Raw genomic sequence first — 18,211 nt, 5'->3', positions numbered from 1 at the left:
TTAATTCTCCCATTTTCTATGCACTTTTTGGGATGAAACAAGCTTTACATTAGTGATTCTAATCGAATTCCTATCTCCTCATTTCTGTTGATCGCACCCTCGACTGTGACTCCTCCATTACCCAACCTGGTGTTTTCAACCCTCTTTCCTCCTTCCACCCAAGCTCGTTGATCCCATTGGCCTCCTCACCTTCCACCCTATCACCCTTTCCCTGTAACTTGCAACTCCTCCAAATCCTCCACTATTTTGCTTCCTCCTTTGGTATCCCAAAGGGGTGGTTCTCTCCCTAATTCTCTGGTGCACACATCCATCTCCACCAGCCAGCCAGCACCTGGTCTTGCACCCTTTCCCTTCCCACCAGCCAATCGCCAAACATTCCATCCAGCTGGAGCAGTGGCCCACTTGTCTCACCTGTTCAGTGCATTGCATTGGTGCTCACAATGCTGTCTCCTCTGCATTGCATGAATCAATCACAGATCAGGTTCTCACTTTTTGGAACAACTCCATTCAGTCTGCTACATGCAGTTTTCCAGGGTTTCAACTGCATCTGAGTTTAATTCTCCAACCCACACCAAATACTGATCTCTCTGTCCTTTGCTTCTCTCGTCTTAAATTTAAAATTTAAAATTAAATTTAGACACACAACATGGCAACAGGTCCTTTCAGCCCTGGAGTTCGTGCCGCCATATTAAACTCAATTGACCTACAATCCTGGTACGTTTTATTTTTGATTTTCACAGACTCATATTAATTCAGACCTACAAAGCAATTTCTTCCAACACCAATGTCCAGAGACCGTTTTATCTCTCCCCCACCCACCATAACCTGATACAACTAAGAATAAAGTCACATAAATTATACAGATACAAAAAAACCAAATACCAGTGGGGTCAATGATCCCTACAGAAAATTAGGGAAAAGCCTAGGAGAGAGCAGAAAACAAAAGTAAGGAATAAAAAGAAAAATGGCTAACAGAGCACGTCACCCGCACCATGTCACATATCGATCCCAATCATTTCTGTGTTGGGAAGGATTGTTTCATTACCCTTAATCCGACGGGGGATAGTCATACCTGCAGACCCATATACTGCAGATAAGATTGTCACACTCTCACAAATGTGTCATATTTCCTCCTTAAATTGCACGTGATTTTCTCCAAGGGAATACAACTCTGCATTTCCATATTCCACCATGTAATGTTTAGTTGGGAGTCGGACTTTCACGAGACCGCTATACACTTCCTGGTTACCACCAAGGTGACCATTACAAACTGAATTTGGTATTTGGACAGTCTAAAACACATGTCCATAATGTTCCCCAGAGGTACAATTCTGGATCTAACGCCTAATACATTTTTAAATGGTGGGAGGAAACCAGAGGAAACCCACACAGACACAGAGAGAACGTACAAACTCCTTGCAGACAGCGCGGGATTCAAACCCTGGTCATTGGTGCTATACCATTGCACTAACTACTATGCTAACTCTGTTGCCCTCTACACTCTCCGTGCCACCCAGTGTTCCAACAATGCCCTAGTTCAGCTCAAATTCCAATGAGCCACATTTCATCTCTAAAGGGATGACAGTAATTAAACAATTACAGATAAACTTCACCAGCAGAGATTTCCAAGTTTCTCCTCAATTTTGATAATATTTCCAATTTTCAGCAGTCAGTTTTGTTTCTGCTTTTGAAAAAAATTTCTTTAATCTCCCTTGATCCATTTTCACCCTTGTATTTAGAAACAGATTTTCAAAGAGCGAACCAGCACCACCTCTCATGGCCAACACCACCATTCAGTCTCTCACCTTATTGGTAAATTCCTCTTATTTTCACAGTCCACCATAGAGGCACACCCCTTACCCCTCCTCCCACACCCTCTCCCATCACTACCCTCTCCCCTTCCCCCTCCTCCCACACCTCCTTTCCTCTCCCCACACCCTTCTTCTCCCCTTCCCTCCTCCCACACCTCCATCCCCTTCCCACCCCCTCTCGTCCTCCACACCTTCCCCCTTCTTCTCCCTACACCCTCCCTCTCACCACACCCTTCCCCAATTCCTCGCCTCCCTTCAGTGTCCCATCTTCTTCCACCTCCCCCTGCCCATGAAGCCACACTCCCCTCCCAATTGAACCATGCTCTCTCCCCCTCCCCACAACAGTACCTTTTCCACTGGCACCCTGCCCAAGGAATTAAAAAGGAATTAACCAGTTAAGGGTCCAGTGGAAAAGGAAAACAATCAGCACAACGGCATCAAATGATGTCAAATCACACCAGGGATTAACCACCTCTCCCCCTACTCATATCCCTGTGCCAACTGATGCCGGCGTGCTGATTAAACCAGTGGAAAAGGGACAGCAGAAAGTCACCCGTTTCTGGTTGAAGGTTGAACACTCTGATCCCTGGGGATGCGTTGTGTTCAGTGGAAAAGCAGTCAGTGTCCCAGTTAAAGGTGGCCCAGTGGAAACAGCACAAAGGGCTTCCTATCCCGGGACACTGCACGGCCAATTAACTGGGACGCCAGTGGAAAAGGGGCAACCCTCTTCCCCTCCCTGCACAACCACACCCCCTTCCCCACCCCACACCCTTTCTCCTTCCTCACACAGTCACACCTTCTATGCCCTCCCCACGGGACAATACCCTCTCCTGATTTATTAGTAAACATCACATATCCTTGTTATATACAGACATCTCAAGATCCAGAAAATCTAAATGGTAATACATGCAAGGGACCATGGCCATTTATTAACAAATATTGCAATGTAAAACATGAGATCGAGTCTGTTCCAAAATTATCCAGAGTTGTACGAGGTGACTCTTGACTTTAGAACAGTCCTGTGAAATGAACAGCTCCTCTTGTAGAATAGTGGTCTCTTTTCCCAGCAGAGAAGTGAATTCAGGCCCACTCTTGCGATTGAATGCATTCAATGGTAAATCCACACATGGATCAAGTTTTCTAGGACTGAAGCTAAAGTCAACAAAAGCTGTTTGCTGCAACCTGATGTCGTTGAATTTTGAGTTGCCAGCACTGATCTCATTAAAATACCAGATCAACAAAAATCCAACAGTGAAAGAGACCTTCCTTTCCAGTGCTTTGTACATGCTCTCTGTCTCTGGGTTCATCTCCCCTTTCTGTTGGATTGGAGGGAGGAACCACTTCTTTGTGGAGTTCTCGTTTTAGGGAATGAAGGTCCCAAGCCCCATGTTTCTGAATCTTCATCACTCTTCTTTTGTTGGACTCAAACTCAATCTTCTTTCAACTCTTCAACAAGAACTTGCTTTGACTCCTGCAAGAGTTTTGTGCATTTTACTTTCGAGAGGTTGAACCTCTATTATCCGGCAACTCCCATGGTCCAGCGTGTTTTGAATCTGCCGCTGTTAGTACAAACTCCTTAGGGACAGCACAGGACTCAAAACCCAGTCCAGATCACTGGCACTGTAAAGGTTGAATCTCCATTAGTTCAAACTCCTTTCAGACAGCACGGGACTCAAACCCTGGTGGTGATCACAACAGATTCAACCTTTACAGTGCCAGCGATCGGGACCAGGGTTTGAGTCCCACGCTGTCTGTAATGAGTTTGTACTAACAGTGGCTTTTTCAACCTTTACAGTGCCAGCAATTGTGACTGGGGCTCGAGTCGCACGCTATCTCTAAGGAGTTTGTACTAATGTTCCAATTGCTGGCACTGTAAAAGGGATGCTGTCCCACAGTATTATTTTCTGTTTTATGCCTTGTTCTGCCATTGATGTTTACATAGAGGGTTTATGGGTCATATTTCTGCTTTCTGGCACTTTATGTGGAACAGCAATGGCCAGGTCCCAAGGTCGCCAGATTAAAGTGGTTCAACCTATACATCTTCTCAACCCATTGCAAGACGTGCTTACAGATAGTTAAATTCCAGTCCAATCTGTTATCACATCTTGTTTTTTTTTGTCCTGGGACTAACCTAATGCTGGTAAACTTGAACTAAGAAATGCAATTTTAAGATGAAAGATATCCTCTGCTCCAGGTGGAGTTTAGAAACAGGAATAAAAGCTGGAAAACCTGTCAGGAAACTGAGCTTGATGCTGTTGTGAGATGCAATTCATCAAGTGTTCGTAGCTCAGGGCTAGAAGGGACGATTGACTAAGTGTATCTAGTTATCATTTTGAAACTTGCAGAATCAACTTCAACCTGTCCCTCAGATTTTGCTGCAGAGTTTTGTTTGTTCATCGCAAGTGTAGGTTATTTGACCAGGAAGAATTGATAATTTCAGAAATTGGTGCCTTGCAAAGTAGAACTACTCCAATCAATAAACAACAAAAGCTGAATGTGTGCCAGTAGCTTTTAACACCAAAAGGAAGCAGCCTATTTTGCACAACATGATGAAAAATAAAGTACCAATATAAGTAATATAATTGCGTGCTTTAATTGTATACACAGTAAAGCAATATATAATACAATAGTAAGGCATATATTGTGTGAAATTTGATATGTGGTGATTATGCAAGAAAATATACTTTACAAAACAATTAGTATGTTTTGAAGATGTTAATGTAATGTATAATGCAATATATTATGATAATATTTGAATAACAAACAATACTGGTTAAAATGACAAAACATGCCATAGTGATATTTATGCACCAAGTTATACTGATTACTTCCATAGTCAAATACATTCAGGTCATACAAAGTGAACTTAAATGCTTCATGATATTTTTAAATAATTCATATTTTGCATGGTTTTTTTGGACTCACCCCAAAAACTAATATTCTATTTCATGAAATCACAACTGAGAGCACAGTTGCTGCAAGCAAAGATCTATTTTAGCAGCAACATCTGTAGTAAAACTAACCCTTAACGTGTGCCTTATTTAAATGGATTAGAAAACCGAAGACACCTTAAAAAAGTTGGTTTGAGGGTGCATTGGAAAGATAACAGCCATAAGCAGTCTCGAAAATTACTGCCCATTTATGGAGAGGCTTTGTACATGATTAATTTTTGTTGTTTCAAATGACAACTTAAACTCTGGTAAATTTTAGCCAAAACAAAGCAATGAGGTAGAATTAACATGGTAGTTTAGGTATTTTTTTTGGATATCCAATGCCAAACAAATAAGATCTCTCCATTGCATGATGACTGTACTTGAATGATGGAGACTTTCTGGGAGATGCAGCAATTCATTCCTGGCATTTCATTAAAAAAACGGAGATGTTGGATAAAGAGTTTTGGTTCGGCTTATGTGCTACAATATTTTAAGTGAAAAGAAGAAAAATATTGTGAATGTATTTTTCTCATTTGATTACAGCTGAAATGTTGCAAAGACAAATGCATTACCTCTTACCATTTCAAAATTGTCTTATTCAGGGGATGGGAGTTTATAAACAATAAAATGATGTGTTATTTGTTAGAAAGCACCCTTTTAGTGAACAATCTTCATCAATGTTATAAATTTAACAATCCGAAACACGTTCCATACAAAGAAATGGCAAGGTATGTAGCTACCAAGATTTTATATGTTTTCACTTTTTTTTTGTACAATTGCATAGAACTGTAAAACCTGCCATTGTTAACAAAACAATAACAGACTTAGGAAACTACTGAAATCTACAGTATATTACCACTACCTTTCACAAAAAAATAGATGTTTTCTTTTTTTTTAACTTGTAAACCTGTACGGTTCAATCCATTTATATTTTGTATGAACATATAAAAACCATGCTTGACATCTGAAGCCAATGTTGTGATAAAGCACATCTGGTTACTCCACTGCCTCATCGTCTGTCATGACCGTCACCAAGGTTTCCATTGCACGGCCAAGATCGTCCACCATATGGAAGAGGCTGCCTACATTGGTACCTGCAGAGGATTGAGAAACCAGAGGTTACAAGGGTCATTGCCTCACACCCTTGCAGTGCAGGGACAAGGTTGAGAATTGCCAGCAAGAAAGCGGATGAAGCAAATTTTATTAAAACACCAGAAATCATGATGTCTTTCACATGGATGTAAATTCACGTTATGTGTGAGAATAATTAATGCATCCGATAGCTTTCAAGTTTGTGGAACACACATGGGCAAAGTATCACTGAATTTCACCAAGTTTAGTTTATCATGTGACTTAATTTGAAATATTATCAATTCACTGCAACTCTGCAAGAGGCAACATCATGATTTTTAATCCTTAATTTATCAGGGTATTTACTCAAAGATCATTTCAAAAGCTGAGCAAAATACATTCAAACAATAGTGATATCATAGCAGACCTGATTACGTTTTTAGCATTCTTCATTACAAGCAAGCAGCACATTGATGAGGTTTCTGATGTTTGGTGACAATTAATTCATAAGCATTATCTGAAGCCAGCATTAATCTCCAACTACCCCATGAAATGAGTGATTTGTCAGGCCTGGATCTGACAGGCAATTGATAGCATTAATTCACTGAGAACATGGATGAGCCAGATCAGCCTTCACAAAGAGTTGGTCTGAATTACTGAGACTAGTTTACTTTTCAAGAGTTATTGAACTTCTTGAATTTTAATTCCTTATAGTGAACTTCAAACAGAAATCTCTGGATCAAAGTCTAGTCCACTGGGAATCAGTTCAGCAACTTCACCAGCTATCCCCAAATGAAAGATTAATCCTATCCCTGGCATTGACAGACCAAGACACCCCAAGCTCCATCATCTGGGGTTATGCCATTGGTGCTGTGGGGATGAGGTTCAGCGCCTGGCCTTGTGGTGTGCCAATAACAACTTGGCACTCAACCACTCAGAAGACCAAGATGATCATTGTGGACTTCAGGTGTGCCAGAAGCCACACTTACATCCCTATTTACGTAATTGGAGAGGTGGTGGAGCATTTACCGAGCTTTAAATTCTTTGGCGTCCATATCTCTGAAGATCTCACTTGGTCTCCCAATTCTTTGATTCTGTTTAAAAAGGCACAACAGGGTCTTTATTTTTTTGAGGAGCATGAGGATGATAACACTTCTCTCCCAGGGTACTGTTGGATTTCTATAGTTGCACAATAGAGAGCGTACTGACATATGGTATTTCAGGGTGGAACGGGAATCGTCTTGCACAAGATCTCAAGGCACACTAGGGGTAGTGAAAACTGCCCAATGGATTATCGGTATCACATTGCCTACCTTTGAAAATACCTGAGCAGGGCGAGAAACACAATCAAAGATGCATCACACCCAAATCAAGGACTCTTTACTCTTCTCCCATTGGGCAGGCACTGCAGGAGCCTTCGCTCGCGCATCAGGAGGCTCAAGGAGAGCTTTTTTTAAAAATATATAAACGAAGCTGTGACTATATTGAATGCTGAATCACAGTGCTGAACGGTACTACACTCACACTGTAAAACCAGTATTTTTTAAGTTCGCTGGAGTATCGTGTTATTATTGGTTTAAATTGACATGTTTTATTGTAATGTTTACATCACCTGATTTAAAACTTCCAGTTAGATGCTGGTTGTATTTGATCGGCTAGTTTTCTGGGTACAATGACAATAAAGTGAACCAGAAAACATGTCCTGAGGTTCTTTCCATATGCGAGCTGATAATCTTGCTGGCTTTCAAGTGCAAGAGGATGTACCTTTCCAAGCTGTCTCAGACAGATGGCTCATTTTTAATACTGTAACACTACTTGCTATATTTTAGAAGCTACCTTATAGTCTCGTTGTAATAATCGAACCCCCCCCCTCCCTTTTTTTGGCCCAAATATCCTGTGTAAAAGTCGACCCTCTTATTTTTGGCCTTGACCACCTGAGTTCCTGACACCCTGGCCACCCGCCCATCCAAGCTCCCGAGGCCATCTACCCTCCTGAGCTCTTGAAGCCCTGGCCATAGACAGTCTCCTAGGCCACGGCCACCTTCCCATTCGAGCTCCCGAAGCCCCGGCCACAGATTCTCTCCTGGACCCCGACCACCTGCCCATCCGAGCTCAAGATGCCCTGAATGCAAACTGACCACCAGGTCTTGGACAACCGAACTCCTGACGCCTTGAACGGCGCAGGTACTTGTGGCGGTTAAAAGTATGACCCATGTGAAGGTTGACCCCTCCCCCCATGTGACTTGAAAAATTGGTCCAAAAAACTCGACGATTACTCAAGTATATACAGTAACAACAATTATAAATGCCAATACAGAGCCCAAAGTGCTTTTTATTATTCCCTGAAATCCACCAAGGGATTTTATTTCTGAGTGTTGCCATTCACTCCTGCATTCTGAGTGATGAGCAAGCCCAATGCAGCTACTAATTGTAAAGGCAGCGATTACAATAAATGGCGATGAAACACCATAAAATAATTGCCAGCAACTCAGCCCTGAAGACTTCACAACATGCCGATTTTCTTTCTCAGTTTTTGTAAATTTTGACTGCCAATGCGCCTGTTTTCATTGTTTTATCTTCACCTAAACACAGTTTATGTGTTTATTGATTGTTGTGTTGCTTTGAGGAAATCAACCCGAAGACGAGTTGTTCACACACAACAGTGAGGACTTGTCGATATTTAAAGCAAGACAGAGAATCTCAAGATAGTTCTCACTGTTAAACAATGAGCTGAAAATGTGTTAAATTCACATCTGGATATGTTGTTATGGAATTGAAAAAAAGAATTTCAGACTTTGAAGAATATAAATTGCTCAATAAAAACTGAAGGAGAACATAAAAAAAAAGAAATAACTAAATAAAAACGATTTCTCATTAAAAACAGTGAATGATGAACAAGCATCAGTTGAGCTACACGGATTCAAACGCAAATTTAATAATCAAACAAAAAGAAGGGCATTTCTTTTGCTGATACTGGGTATTCTGCACAGCAAAGAGGAAGCAAGTAACAGAGAGAATTTTTTGTTTGGGCACCACCCAATATTTTTTCATACCTCGATGAAGGGCTCAAGCCCAAAATGTCAGTTATGTATTTTTCTCTTTGCTACATAGATCTGCCGAGTTTCTCCAGCATTGTGTTTTTGCTTCAACCACCATGTCTGCAGACTTTCGTGTTTTACCAACAGAGAGGACTCCATGGGTCCAGATAACGATGGCTGTGTCACTTGGTAGCATTTACAGAGCTGACGACGCACTGTACCTCTCATTGCTCAGTTGTTGGGAGTAAGATAGATAATCTCAAACAAATTAGTCCAAACAGCTGACTCTGATTCTCCAGACAGATGAAGAAAATGCCACATAGATGAGAATTTGTTTGATTAGATTTAATATTGATGGCGAAGGTGGCTTTGCACTGTCCCTTAAAACAAACTTTGGGCAATATCAGTAAAGCATTTTTCACAAGGACACCTGTCCAGCCCAAACCTCCAGACTTGTGACTATCACAGTACAATTTACTTTTGATAAAAAGTTTGGAATACCTTGAGAAAGATGAGTATGGAAGTAATTGAAGAGAAGGAATTGTAGTGATGAAGATTCTTGTTGGATTTTTTTAAACCTTGTGCTTGTCCAACAATTCAAAAATTTATTGGGGAACTTTTTGCAAATGGATGAGGCACTCTTATTTAGACCTTGCTTTTCAGATGTTCCTGTACAAAGGTTCTATTTTCACCACAGCAACTTCTTTCCTGCCTTCCCAATTATAGGTTTTTATGCGGGATACAAGCCTCTAATTCATGTTGGTTTCCACATCAATCATCTGTTTTGATTTGTAAAAATTCATCACATTTTGAGAATTTATTTTGCGACTAATGTTTCAGTGCTGGTGAGGGAACACATCTTGACAAACAAAAATGTCAAGCGTTTTTCCGTTCCTCATGGGATCTTACCTGCCACATGAGGTGCTCCATCAAGTGGTGTGGAGCAGATGTCTGGGTGAGCGATGCTTCACAACAAAGAAATACAATCACCCACTTTTACAGTTCTGACTTTCCAATGTGGCAAATAAACACATCTATTTACTATACTTTACGAGTGACCTTTTCCCCACGTGAATTCAAAACAAACGAACAATATAAGCAGCACACTATCACGAGACCCTGATGCATCACTCCCATAAAATTAGTGATGCTGTACCACACAGGTAAAAAAACTAAAGCATGTTTATGGACAACTGATGATTAGTTGCTATGATTTAGGAAGTATTTTACAAAATCAAATTGCTGTATCAATGGCTCATAGCACAGGCCAATAGTTATTAGTAGTGAGAACAGACAGCAAGTGTGAAATGCACATTTAATATATTTGCTGAAAGTGCTAGTGACAAATGGAAGAAGCAAACATGCCCAAGCAACACTGGTGTGGCAGTGAGTTTGGCTCACCAACCTCTTTCACTTTCTTTCCAGGAGGATCCCTCCCTTTAGGTGATGAGTAGATGAAAGGGAGAAAAGAAGAAACAACATCGTCGGTGAACGTTGACACAGAGTTAAACATTTTCATGCAAACAACTGGGGATGAGAATGAGGTCTGAAATTGTCTCAGGTCAAATACCATCAGGTGAGAAAATTATTTTGAACTCCATCTGCAGTGTAACCACATCAATACCAAATTGCACGAGGTATCAACCACTTTCCAGGATGTCCCACTGAGGTTTTGTATCACAGCTAAAGGACATTGTTCGATAATTTTTTTAATAAGATGACATTGACCTCTTCAGCCTGAGATAGAAACTACAGTTAAGTTTTCCCATAGTTATCAATTAACACCAAGTACTACTGCCCCTCTGAAATAACCTACCATTTTGAGTATTTTATGGCCACAATCTGACTATTGGGAATTAAAATTTCCGCATTCACTCAACGAGACAATTTTGCAAATTGAACTTGTACCAAACTGATCTCTCTACCATTAAGAGTCACATTTGGATGGTTACACTAGTTTTAAAATCTACAGCTAAAAATGCTCTTCACCATGACTCCTTAATGTCGAAAAATAGTTATGGAAATGCTCGTATTTTAAGTTGCTGCTCATCCAAGTTCATCACCAATTATCATTGAGTAAAATATTTGATCTACAGATGTTATCTGTACATAATGTGCTTTTCTTTAAAATCATCCATTTAATTAAAATGACAGACAATTAAAAAAAAATCACATTCAGATCTTATGTTTTGGACATGATGATCTAATTTTGGCGTATTCTATTTCAGATTATGGCTGGCTATCATACATCATCTCTGCATAATATTTGAGCTGTAATTTCATTGTCTAGTTGAAAGGCGGTTGATAATTTGTCAGATCTCTTGTTTCGTTACTGATCTTGATCGATGATGGATAATTCTGTGACATCTGAACTTTGCATACTGAAGACTAGGCAGCAATTCCTGGAGCAAATGTCAGGACACTGGATCCGATGTGATTCTATATTTAACTAAATTACACCAACATTTCTTCACATCACAGAGCCAAATTTGAAGAGTTACTTAAATATAAAACTTTGTGAGTAACATCGTTTCATCGACAAAATGAGGGAATGGGTAAGATTTTGTGACCCAATATAACTTCAACTGGAACATCACAAATTGGTGATTAGCTTTTGTTATTTGTTCCAGTTTTGAGACTCAAATATCATTGGAAAATCTCATTGTCTAAAAGTGGATTGATGGAACAGAAAGCCAAACTATTCAAAAAGGATTCTCCACATGGTATACATTACAAATGGCACCAATCTCCACAGATGAATTTAAGGTAGTTCCCTAGCAATTCAAATTTCTCTACCCAAAGCCTGAACCCCATTGGTACAGCTTGTGATTGGTATGCACTACATTTGTTTTCTCAATGTAAAATACTTGCCAAACAAAATAGATGTTAACAGGCACCTCCAGGGTACTGGGAAATCCCAATGGAGGATTGTTATTTAAAACCTGCTACTGTTCCTTGGGATACTGCTTTGACCAACCTGTTTCTGATCTTCAGTAACCAAACCCCTTTGCTGTGTCAAAAGGAGGTGCTGGAAAACAGGAGCAACACACAAAGTGCTGGAAGAACTCAGTGGGCCAGGCAGAATCCATGGAGAGTCGACAGTTTGGGTTGAAAACCCTTTACCAGGAATAGCAAGAACTGGGTGGATGGCTGAACTATAGGTTGCAGAGCAGGAGGTGTGAAAGCTGGCAGATGAGAGGGGCAGAAAAAGAGATGATGGGGAAAGAGCAGAGGACTGAGAAAGATGCATTGATTGGAGGAAAGGGAAGAAGGGTGTGGAGGGGTGGAGCTGGAGGAAGGAAGGTGTTGGAGATGGGCAGGTAGGGAGGAAAGGAAAAGGAATGAGGCCAGAGTAATGGGGGAGGGATGTGAAGAGAGGGCAATTGAAAATTGACGTTGATATTGATGCTATCCAGTCGGAGGCTGCCAAGGTAGAATACAAAACGTTCTTTGTCCAATTTACGTGTGGCCTCAAACTGGCAGCACCTTAAGCCATGGCTGGCCACGCAAGCTTGGGAATGAGAAGTGGTTGGGCCACTGGGAAGTCCTCGCTGATGCAACTGCAAAAATGAAAGTGCATCTGGTCAGCATCCGCTCCTCCCTACTCCTTATTTGGGCATCCCAAAGAAAGGATTTTGGTTTGAATCTTCAATGTGGTTCCATGGATGTTGTCTGACCTGTGGAGTTCTTCCAGCACTTCATCTGTTGCCCTACAATTCCAGCCTGTGGATAACACAGTCAAACCACCCTGCAATCCTCAGCAGTCAGTAGGAACAATGAACGCCACAACAGTGAGGCAAGTGACCTGTCAAAGGTCAAACATGCTGGTTATGAAGATACAATCAGTCATTCAGAAGCGGTCCAGGGACCAACCTCCATCCATTCTTTTGTACTTGGGTTTGCACATGTGAACGCTCTTTATCCTAAACTTCAACTTTCAACAATTTTAAAATTTCCACTGCTTTTCCTTTTTTTTGTAACTGTAAAACATATATTCCAGTCATGTCAGCCAATGAACAGCAGATTGCATTACTGTACCTGTATCTTTATCTCCTTACAGCATTCTCAGCTAATCCATCTCAATGCAACAACTGAGGTACTGAAGTTCATTCCCCACAGGATCAATTTTACATGTTAATAATAATTTTGCAGAGATTTTAATAATTCTGTCCAGAAATCAAATTGATCAAATCAATCCTGAACACGTCAGTGCATTCATCATTTTTCAAATTTTCATCATTTGCAAGACACACCATTTGCTAAAAACATAGATATAAAGCAAAAAAACACAAACATGTTTCAACAATTAAAAACCCCCACATAACTCATGTTAATGCAGAAGCTAAACCTCAGTTTTGAAGAGTGAGAATGGGATAATTGCACTTGTCTGAATAACTTCCCCAACACATTTTCATCTGGGCACACAGTTCACTCGGCAGTTGATGGACAAAGAACTTTTCTCTCAAAATGTAAACAAAATGATTTATTTAGACAAATGTAGACGGACACAGCCATTATGAGCAAAATACCTGTTGAAGGAAGGGAAATTATATCACCATTGTTTTAATCAAAAAAGGCCCTTTTAAAATGAATAAAACACGTACCCAAGCAATTTTATTTTCTTGAGAGAAAACGTTAAACCATTTCCAGGAAGCACTCTGTCCTGGACAGCAACACTATTCACCACGACATAAATCAGCGAGATGGCGTGTAATGTGGTGTCAGCTCTTTCACATGGATTTAACAACTACCCTACTTCATTCCAGGATGAAAGTGGCAGGAGTCAAAAATCCCTCTGGGGATGCAGAACTGCATTGATTTTGGAGTATTATTGATATTCCAGATAAATTTATCCACCCCATCTCTCATTTTCAATAAAATATATTAAAAAAAACAATAATACGAGGTAATCAGAAAAGGTCACTTCAGGTGTTAACAGTTTGATATTTACATGGTTGTCAACGTTAACAATCAACTCAGAAGCAGACAAAGAATCGTTGGAGGAACTCTGAAGGTCAGATCGTATCCATGGGGAGAAATGGACAGTGTTTCGGGTCTGAAACCTTCGCCAAGATAAAGACAGAAGAATCGAAATTACATTTCCGAGGAGGGAAAGAAAGTGAGTTAAGGGCTTAGGGGTGACTGAATGTAGGGTGGAGGGTGGAAAACCATGATGAAGAGGGTTGGGGAGAGGAAATTTAAAGGAAAAAATGGAGTAGATAGATAAGAGATGGGAATTGTGGAATTAGAAGGAGGTGGGGTTACCTTAAATTAGAAAGATCAATGCTCATACCATTTGGGAGGAATATGTTGTGTTTGGACAATGGATGAGGTGAAGGACAGAACAATGGGGGTGGGGGGAGGAGGGTGGGGAGTTACTAGGAGGGACGTGTTCCACTTCCTGAGATCACAGTGAAAAGTGCCTTAGGGAGTGGAAAAACTGCAGACGGAGTCTCAGAGACTCGTTCCTGTGAAAAGTGGATTGGGGTGGGAGGGGATGATGTGGCTGGTAGTGGGATTGTGTTGAAGTTGGCAGAAATGTTGGAGGATAACGTGATGGACAGGGAGGCTGGTGGGGTGGAAAGTGAGGGTCAGAGGGACTCTATACTTATTCTGGTTGGGAAAAGGGTGGGTTAAGGGCAGGGCTGCTGAATTCTTCCTGTGCTGGAAAAAAGAGGAGTCTTTCTGACATTCTTAAAATGTATTTGGTTCTGAAAGTATTAAATCTTACTCTTTATTCTTTCCCTTTTACGTCGCTGATGATTTTCGTGCATTCTATGCGAGGGCAGGAGTATGAGAAATAGAGGAGATATGGGTGCAGGAGCAGTGAGTGAAAATGTATCAAAGAAAAGGACATTTTGGATGCCCTGGAATGGAAGATGCAGCTTTGGGTGCTTGTACGGAAGTGACTTTGTTTCACTCCGAATCAGGACCATTTTTCCAAGTCATTTCCCAATAATCAGGTCGTACTATGGCTCACTTACATGTCTCTGCTATTTATGGGATTGAGAACCAGTGAAATAGTTGTAACCTCCAGCTTTTCCTCCTCCTTTAGGCAACCTTTTAAAAAAGTATTCCATTTAAACAGTGTTGGCACAATCAGGAAGATTGTGGAGGGATAAAGAGACAACCTTGAAGATTCAAGAGAGCTGAATTATTCACAGGGAGCACTGATCATCTCAAATTCTTTGGTTTATGTTGCTGTTACGAGTCTACAATGTCAGGTGAAGTGCAATAAAGTCAGAATTCAAAATGTACTTACGCTGAGAGCTTGGAAAGGAACTGCTAAGTTGCTCCATTACATCTTCCAATCCACTGGAGGTACTTTGGGGAACACTCAACAAATCATCCTCACCTACAACAAGATTTTTACACTTCATTAAATGTACTCAAGGGGGTCTGTACTTCATTCTGTAATGCAAACAATCTTGCAGTGCACCTTTCACGTATCAGGAACTTTATTATGCACTTTAACGGTCATTGTACATGCTCACAATACATCTCAACATGACCGAACAGAGTGGAAGAAAATCATCACCAAAATAAAACTGAAAGAATAAGGAGTAAAATGTGATACTTTAAGAACCAAGTACATTTTAAGAATGTCAGGAAGACCCTTCTATTTTTTAGGCACAGGAAGAGCTCAGCAGGTCAAGCAATATCTGCAAAAGGATGGCCAAGACTTCAGGTCGAGATCCTGCATCAAGAGTGAGTGTGGAGAGGGAATTGCCAGTGCAGAGGTTCGAGGGAGAGGTGAGGCAGACAGGCGGAACCAGGTCAGGGGGAGTGAAGTGCAAATGGAACTAGGTAGGAGAGAGAGAGACAGATGGGTGTGTTGAGACATTGGATCAGAAGTGATAGGTGGATAATGGATGAGGAGATAGAAAAGAGACAGACATTGGGAAGGGGAATTGACATAACTTCAACCAGAAGCTCAAAATAGACATTGGAAATGGTGCAAAATAATTGCTGAGTCCACACATTGTCTTGCCAATGAAGAGGTCACAAAAACAGCATGGTTAGTGTAGTGGTTAGTACAATGCTATGACAGCGCCAGCGACCTGGGTTCAAATCTGGCGCTGTCTGCAAGGGGTTTGTTCATTCTCCCCATGTCCACGTGGGTTTCTTTCAAGTCCGCTGGTTTCCTCCCACTTTCCAATGACGTACCGGGTTAGAAATGGTCACATTTGAGCAGCACAGACTTGAAGGCTCAATATAGCAGAGACAAAGAGAAAATGGGATGGTGTTCTTAGATGCTTTGAGACTGAATAGAGGCGAGACAGCTGTGGGAGTCTGCAGATTTATACTACATTCAATCTCCTCAATAGCTGACAATATGCCACATCCCAAATGTGGTCTCATCAACCCCCTCAATAACAATTGCATGAGCTCTACATTTATGCTCCTTTCCCCTTCTGATAAAGATTCTATGTTCCATTTGCCTTCCCAATAATGCACTGAAGCCTCATTTGGCGACTTAAGTTTGATACACAAGGGCACCCAGATCCCCAAAGGAGTACCACTGTGCGGTCTATTTCGCCCTTGAAAAAAAAATTCTTTTCTTCCTCAATCCAAGGGGCCTATTCTCAAATGAAAATAGGGACCAAAATATCTTTGATTATATAATTTCAACATGAACTAATATGCATTCATGCAATGAGGTTTGGTAAATAATCTGAAGGAAACTTAAACTTTGATTTTCTACTGTGAGTTGAGGGAACTTCTGGGAGTTTGACCAGCCAAACACCAACAGCTTGCTCCCAAATTGCTCAGAATCAGAAGGAAGCACCTTCACACCAAGCAATAAGAGTAACCTCCTTGGATTCCACTGGGATTGGCTGAATAATTATCAATCTAGCATAAAATGGACTGGCCTGGCTTAGATATCTAATTACTCAGTTTGGCAAAGGGGCTTTTTATTGTTTTCAGCACTTGGTTTTCTCAGAGTTACAAAGGTTTGAGCCACGTCTGGAGGTTCCCCATGGTGAGCAACTCCTCACTCACACACAATGCAAGTCATTAATGTGAGGGGGGAACACTTCAGTTCTCAATCAAAATAATACACGAGTCAAAACTATTTGATTAATAAAGCACATTGAAGATCATATTAACTTGAATTATTTGGTGAAAATTATACAAAGAAAAATATCTGCCAAGAGACTTCAGGGACTATTGAGTTGCAACATTCTGAGGTTTGTTTGGAATTGATATGAAAACAAAAGGCCTTTATTTCTTTGATTGGTTACAACTACAGTCCCACAACAGCGGTGGTGAGGAGGAAGGCAAGTCAACTGATAGGCTGATTGACACACCACTCTAATTTCAGTTCAACAATGAACAACTGACCCGCTGCAAATATTGCTCAATGGAAACAATGTCAACTGATCCTTGCTGCATATCATTAAGTACAAAGTGATCTGGCAAGCAGGTCTACTTGGTCCTTGGGATCTTTAACCACTGAGAATCTGTCAGACCAAGCATGTGTTTGGATCTTTACTGCAGCCGATTTAAAAGCAAACTGCTGGCTTTTATCTTTCAAGGTCTACATTTTTACTGTGTGTGTTAATGCCAAGGCTGGGCTATCTGATCAAAACAAACAGGTTATGAAGTTACAAAAGCAAAATACTTCATGTGTGAGAGTTCTTTCTTGGTCATCTTAACAAGTCTGATTTCTGATTGAAAGGTTATGGACCTGAAACGTTAATTCTATTTCTCTCTCCTCAAAAGCTATCTGACAAGCTCACCATTTTCCAGCATTTGCTGCACTCAGTTCCCAGAGATGTTTGAACAATTTTCTACTATTTCAAGGCCGCACAGACCGAGGTTCGATTCTCGCGCTGTCTGTAAGGAGTTTATACGTTCTCCCCGTGTCTGTGTGGGTTTCCCTGGGAGCTCCAGTTTCCTCCCACTGTTCAAAATATACTGGGGGTATAGGTTCATTGAATGTAAATTGGGTGGCATGGAGTCGTGGGCCAAAATGGCCTGTTACCGTGATGTATATAAATTAAAAAAATTAAAAACCTGACAGCCATTAACACAGACTAAGTTGGGCCAATACAGCAGCCCCAGTCTTGCATGAGAATTTCAGGGCTGGATATTAAGTTGGAGGTGAGGGGAGAGAAGGAAATGAGAGTCAGCTTGGAAAAAGGCCCTTTGTTCCATTGAGTTCATACCAACCATTTACATCAATCCCAGAGTATTTTTCCACTTTCCTGGTAACTCTTCCCAGATTTTACCACTCACAGAACATTCAGGATAATTTATAATTGCCAATCAACCAATCAAGTTACAACTTGAGTTAAGCGAGCAACCACAGAGTAACGGAAAAGGCAGAACGGTTTTCTTTGAGTCCTACAAA

The 18,211-nt window shown here is 40.9% G+C and overlaps 1 protein-coding gene across 26 annotated transcripts in view; it reads right to left on the bottom strand.

Annotated features, from left to right (window-relative positions):
• Positions 1–4,430: 4,430 nt before the first annotated feature.
• dmd (dystrophin) overlaps positions 4,431–18,211 on the bottom strand; it is a 1,604,005-nt gene continuing 1,590,224 nt past the window's right edge. For 14 of the 26 annotated variants that reach the window (XM_069890130.1, XM_069890120.1, XM_069890110.1 and 11 more), the window contains 4 exons: positions 15,116–15,208; positions 10,259–10,290; positions 6,845–6,909; positions 4,431–5,838 (listed from right to left, as the gene is read on the bottom strand). In XM_069890130.1, coding sequence (XP_069746231.1) covers positions 5,754–5,838; positions 6,845–6,909; positions 10,259–10,290; positions 15,116–15,208 — 275 coding nt within the window. In that variant the 3' untranslated portion in view covers positions 4,431–5,753. The other 12 variants (XM_069890117.1, XM_069890121.1, XM_069890128.1 and 9 more) reach the window with 8 other exon arrangements.

The sequence above is a fragment of the Narcine bancroftii genome, chromosome 7 (genome assembly GCF_036971445.1).
Source record: "Narcine bancroftii isolate sNarBan1 chromosome 7, sNarBan1.hap1, whole genome shotgun sequence".
Taxonomy (NCBI): Eukaryota; Metazoa; Chordata; class Chondrichthyes; order Torpediniformes; family Narcinidae; genus Narcine; species Narcine bancroftii.
Note: the sequence above shows the minus strand (reverse complement) of the source record. Positions and strands in the feature narration are given on the sequence as shown.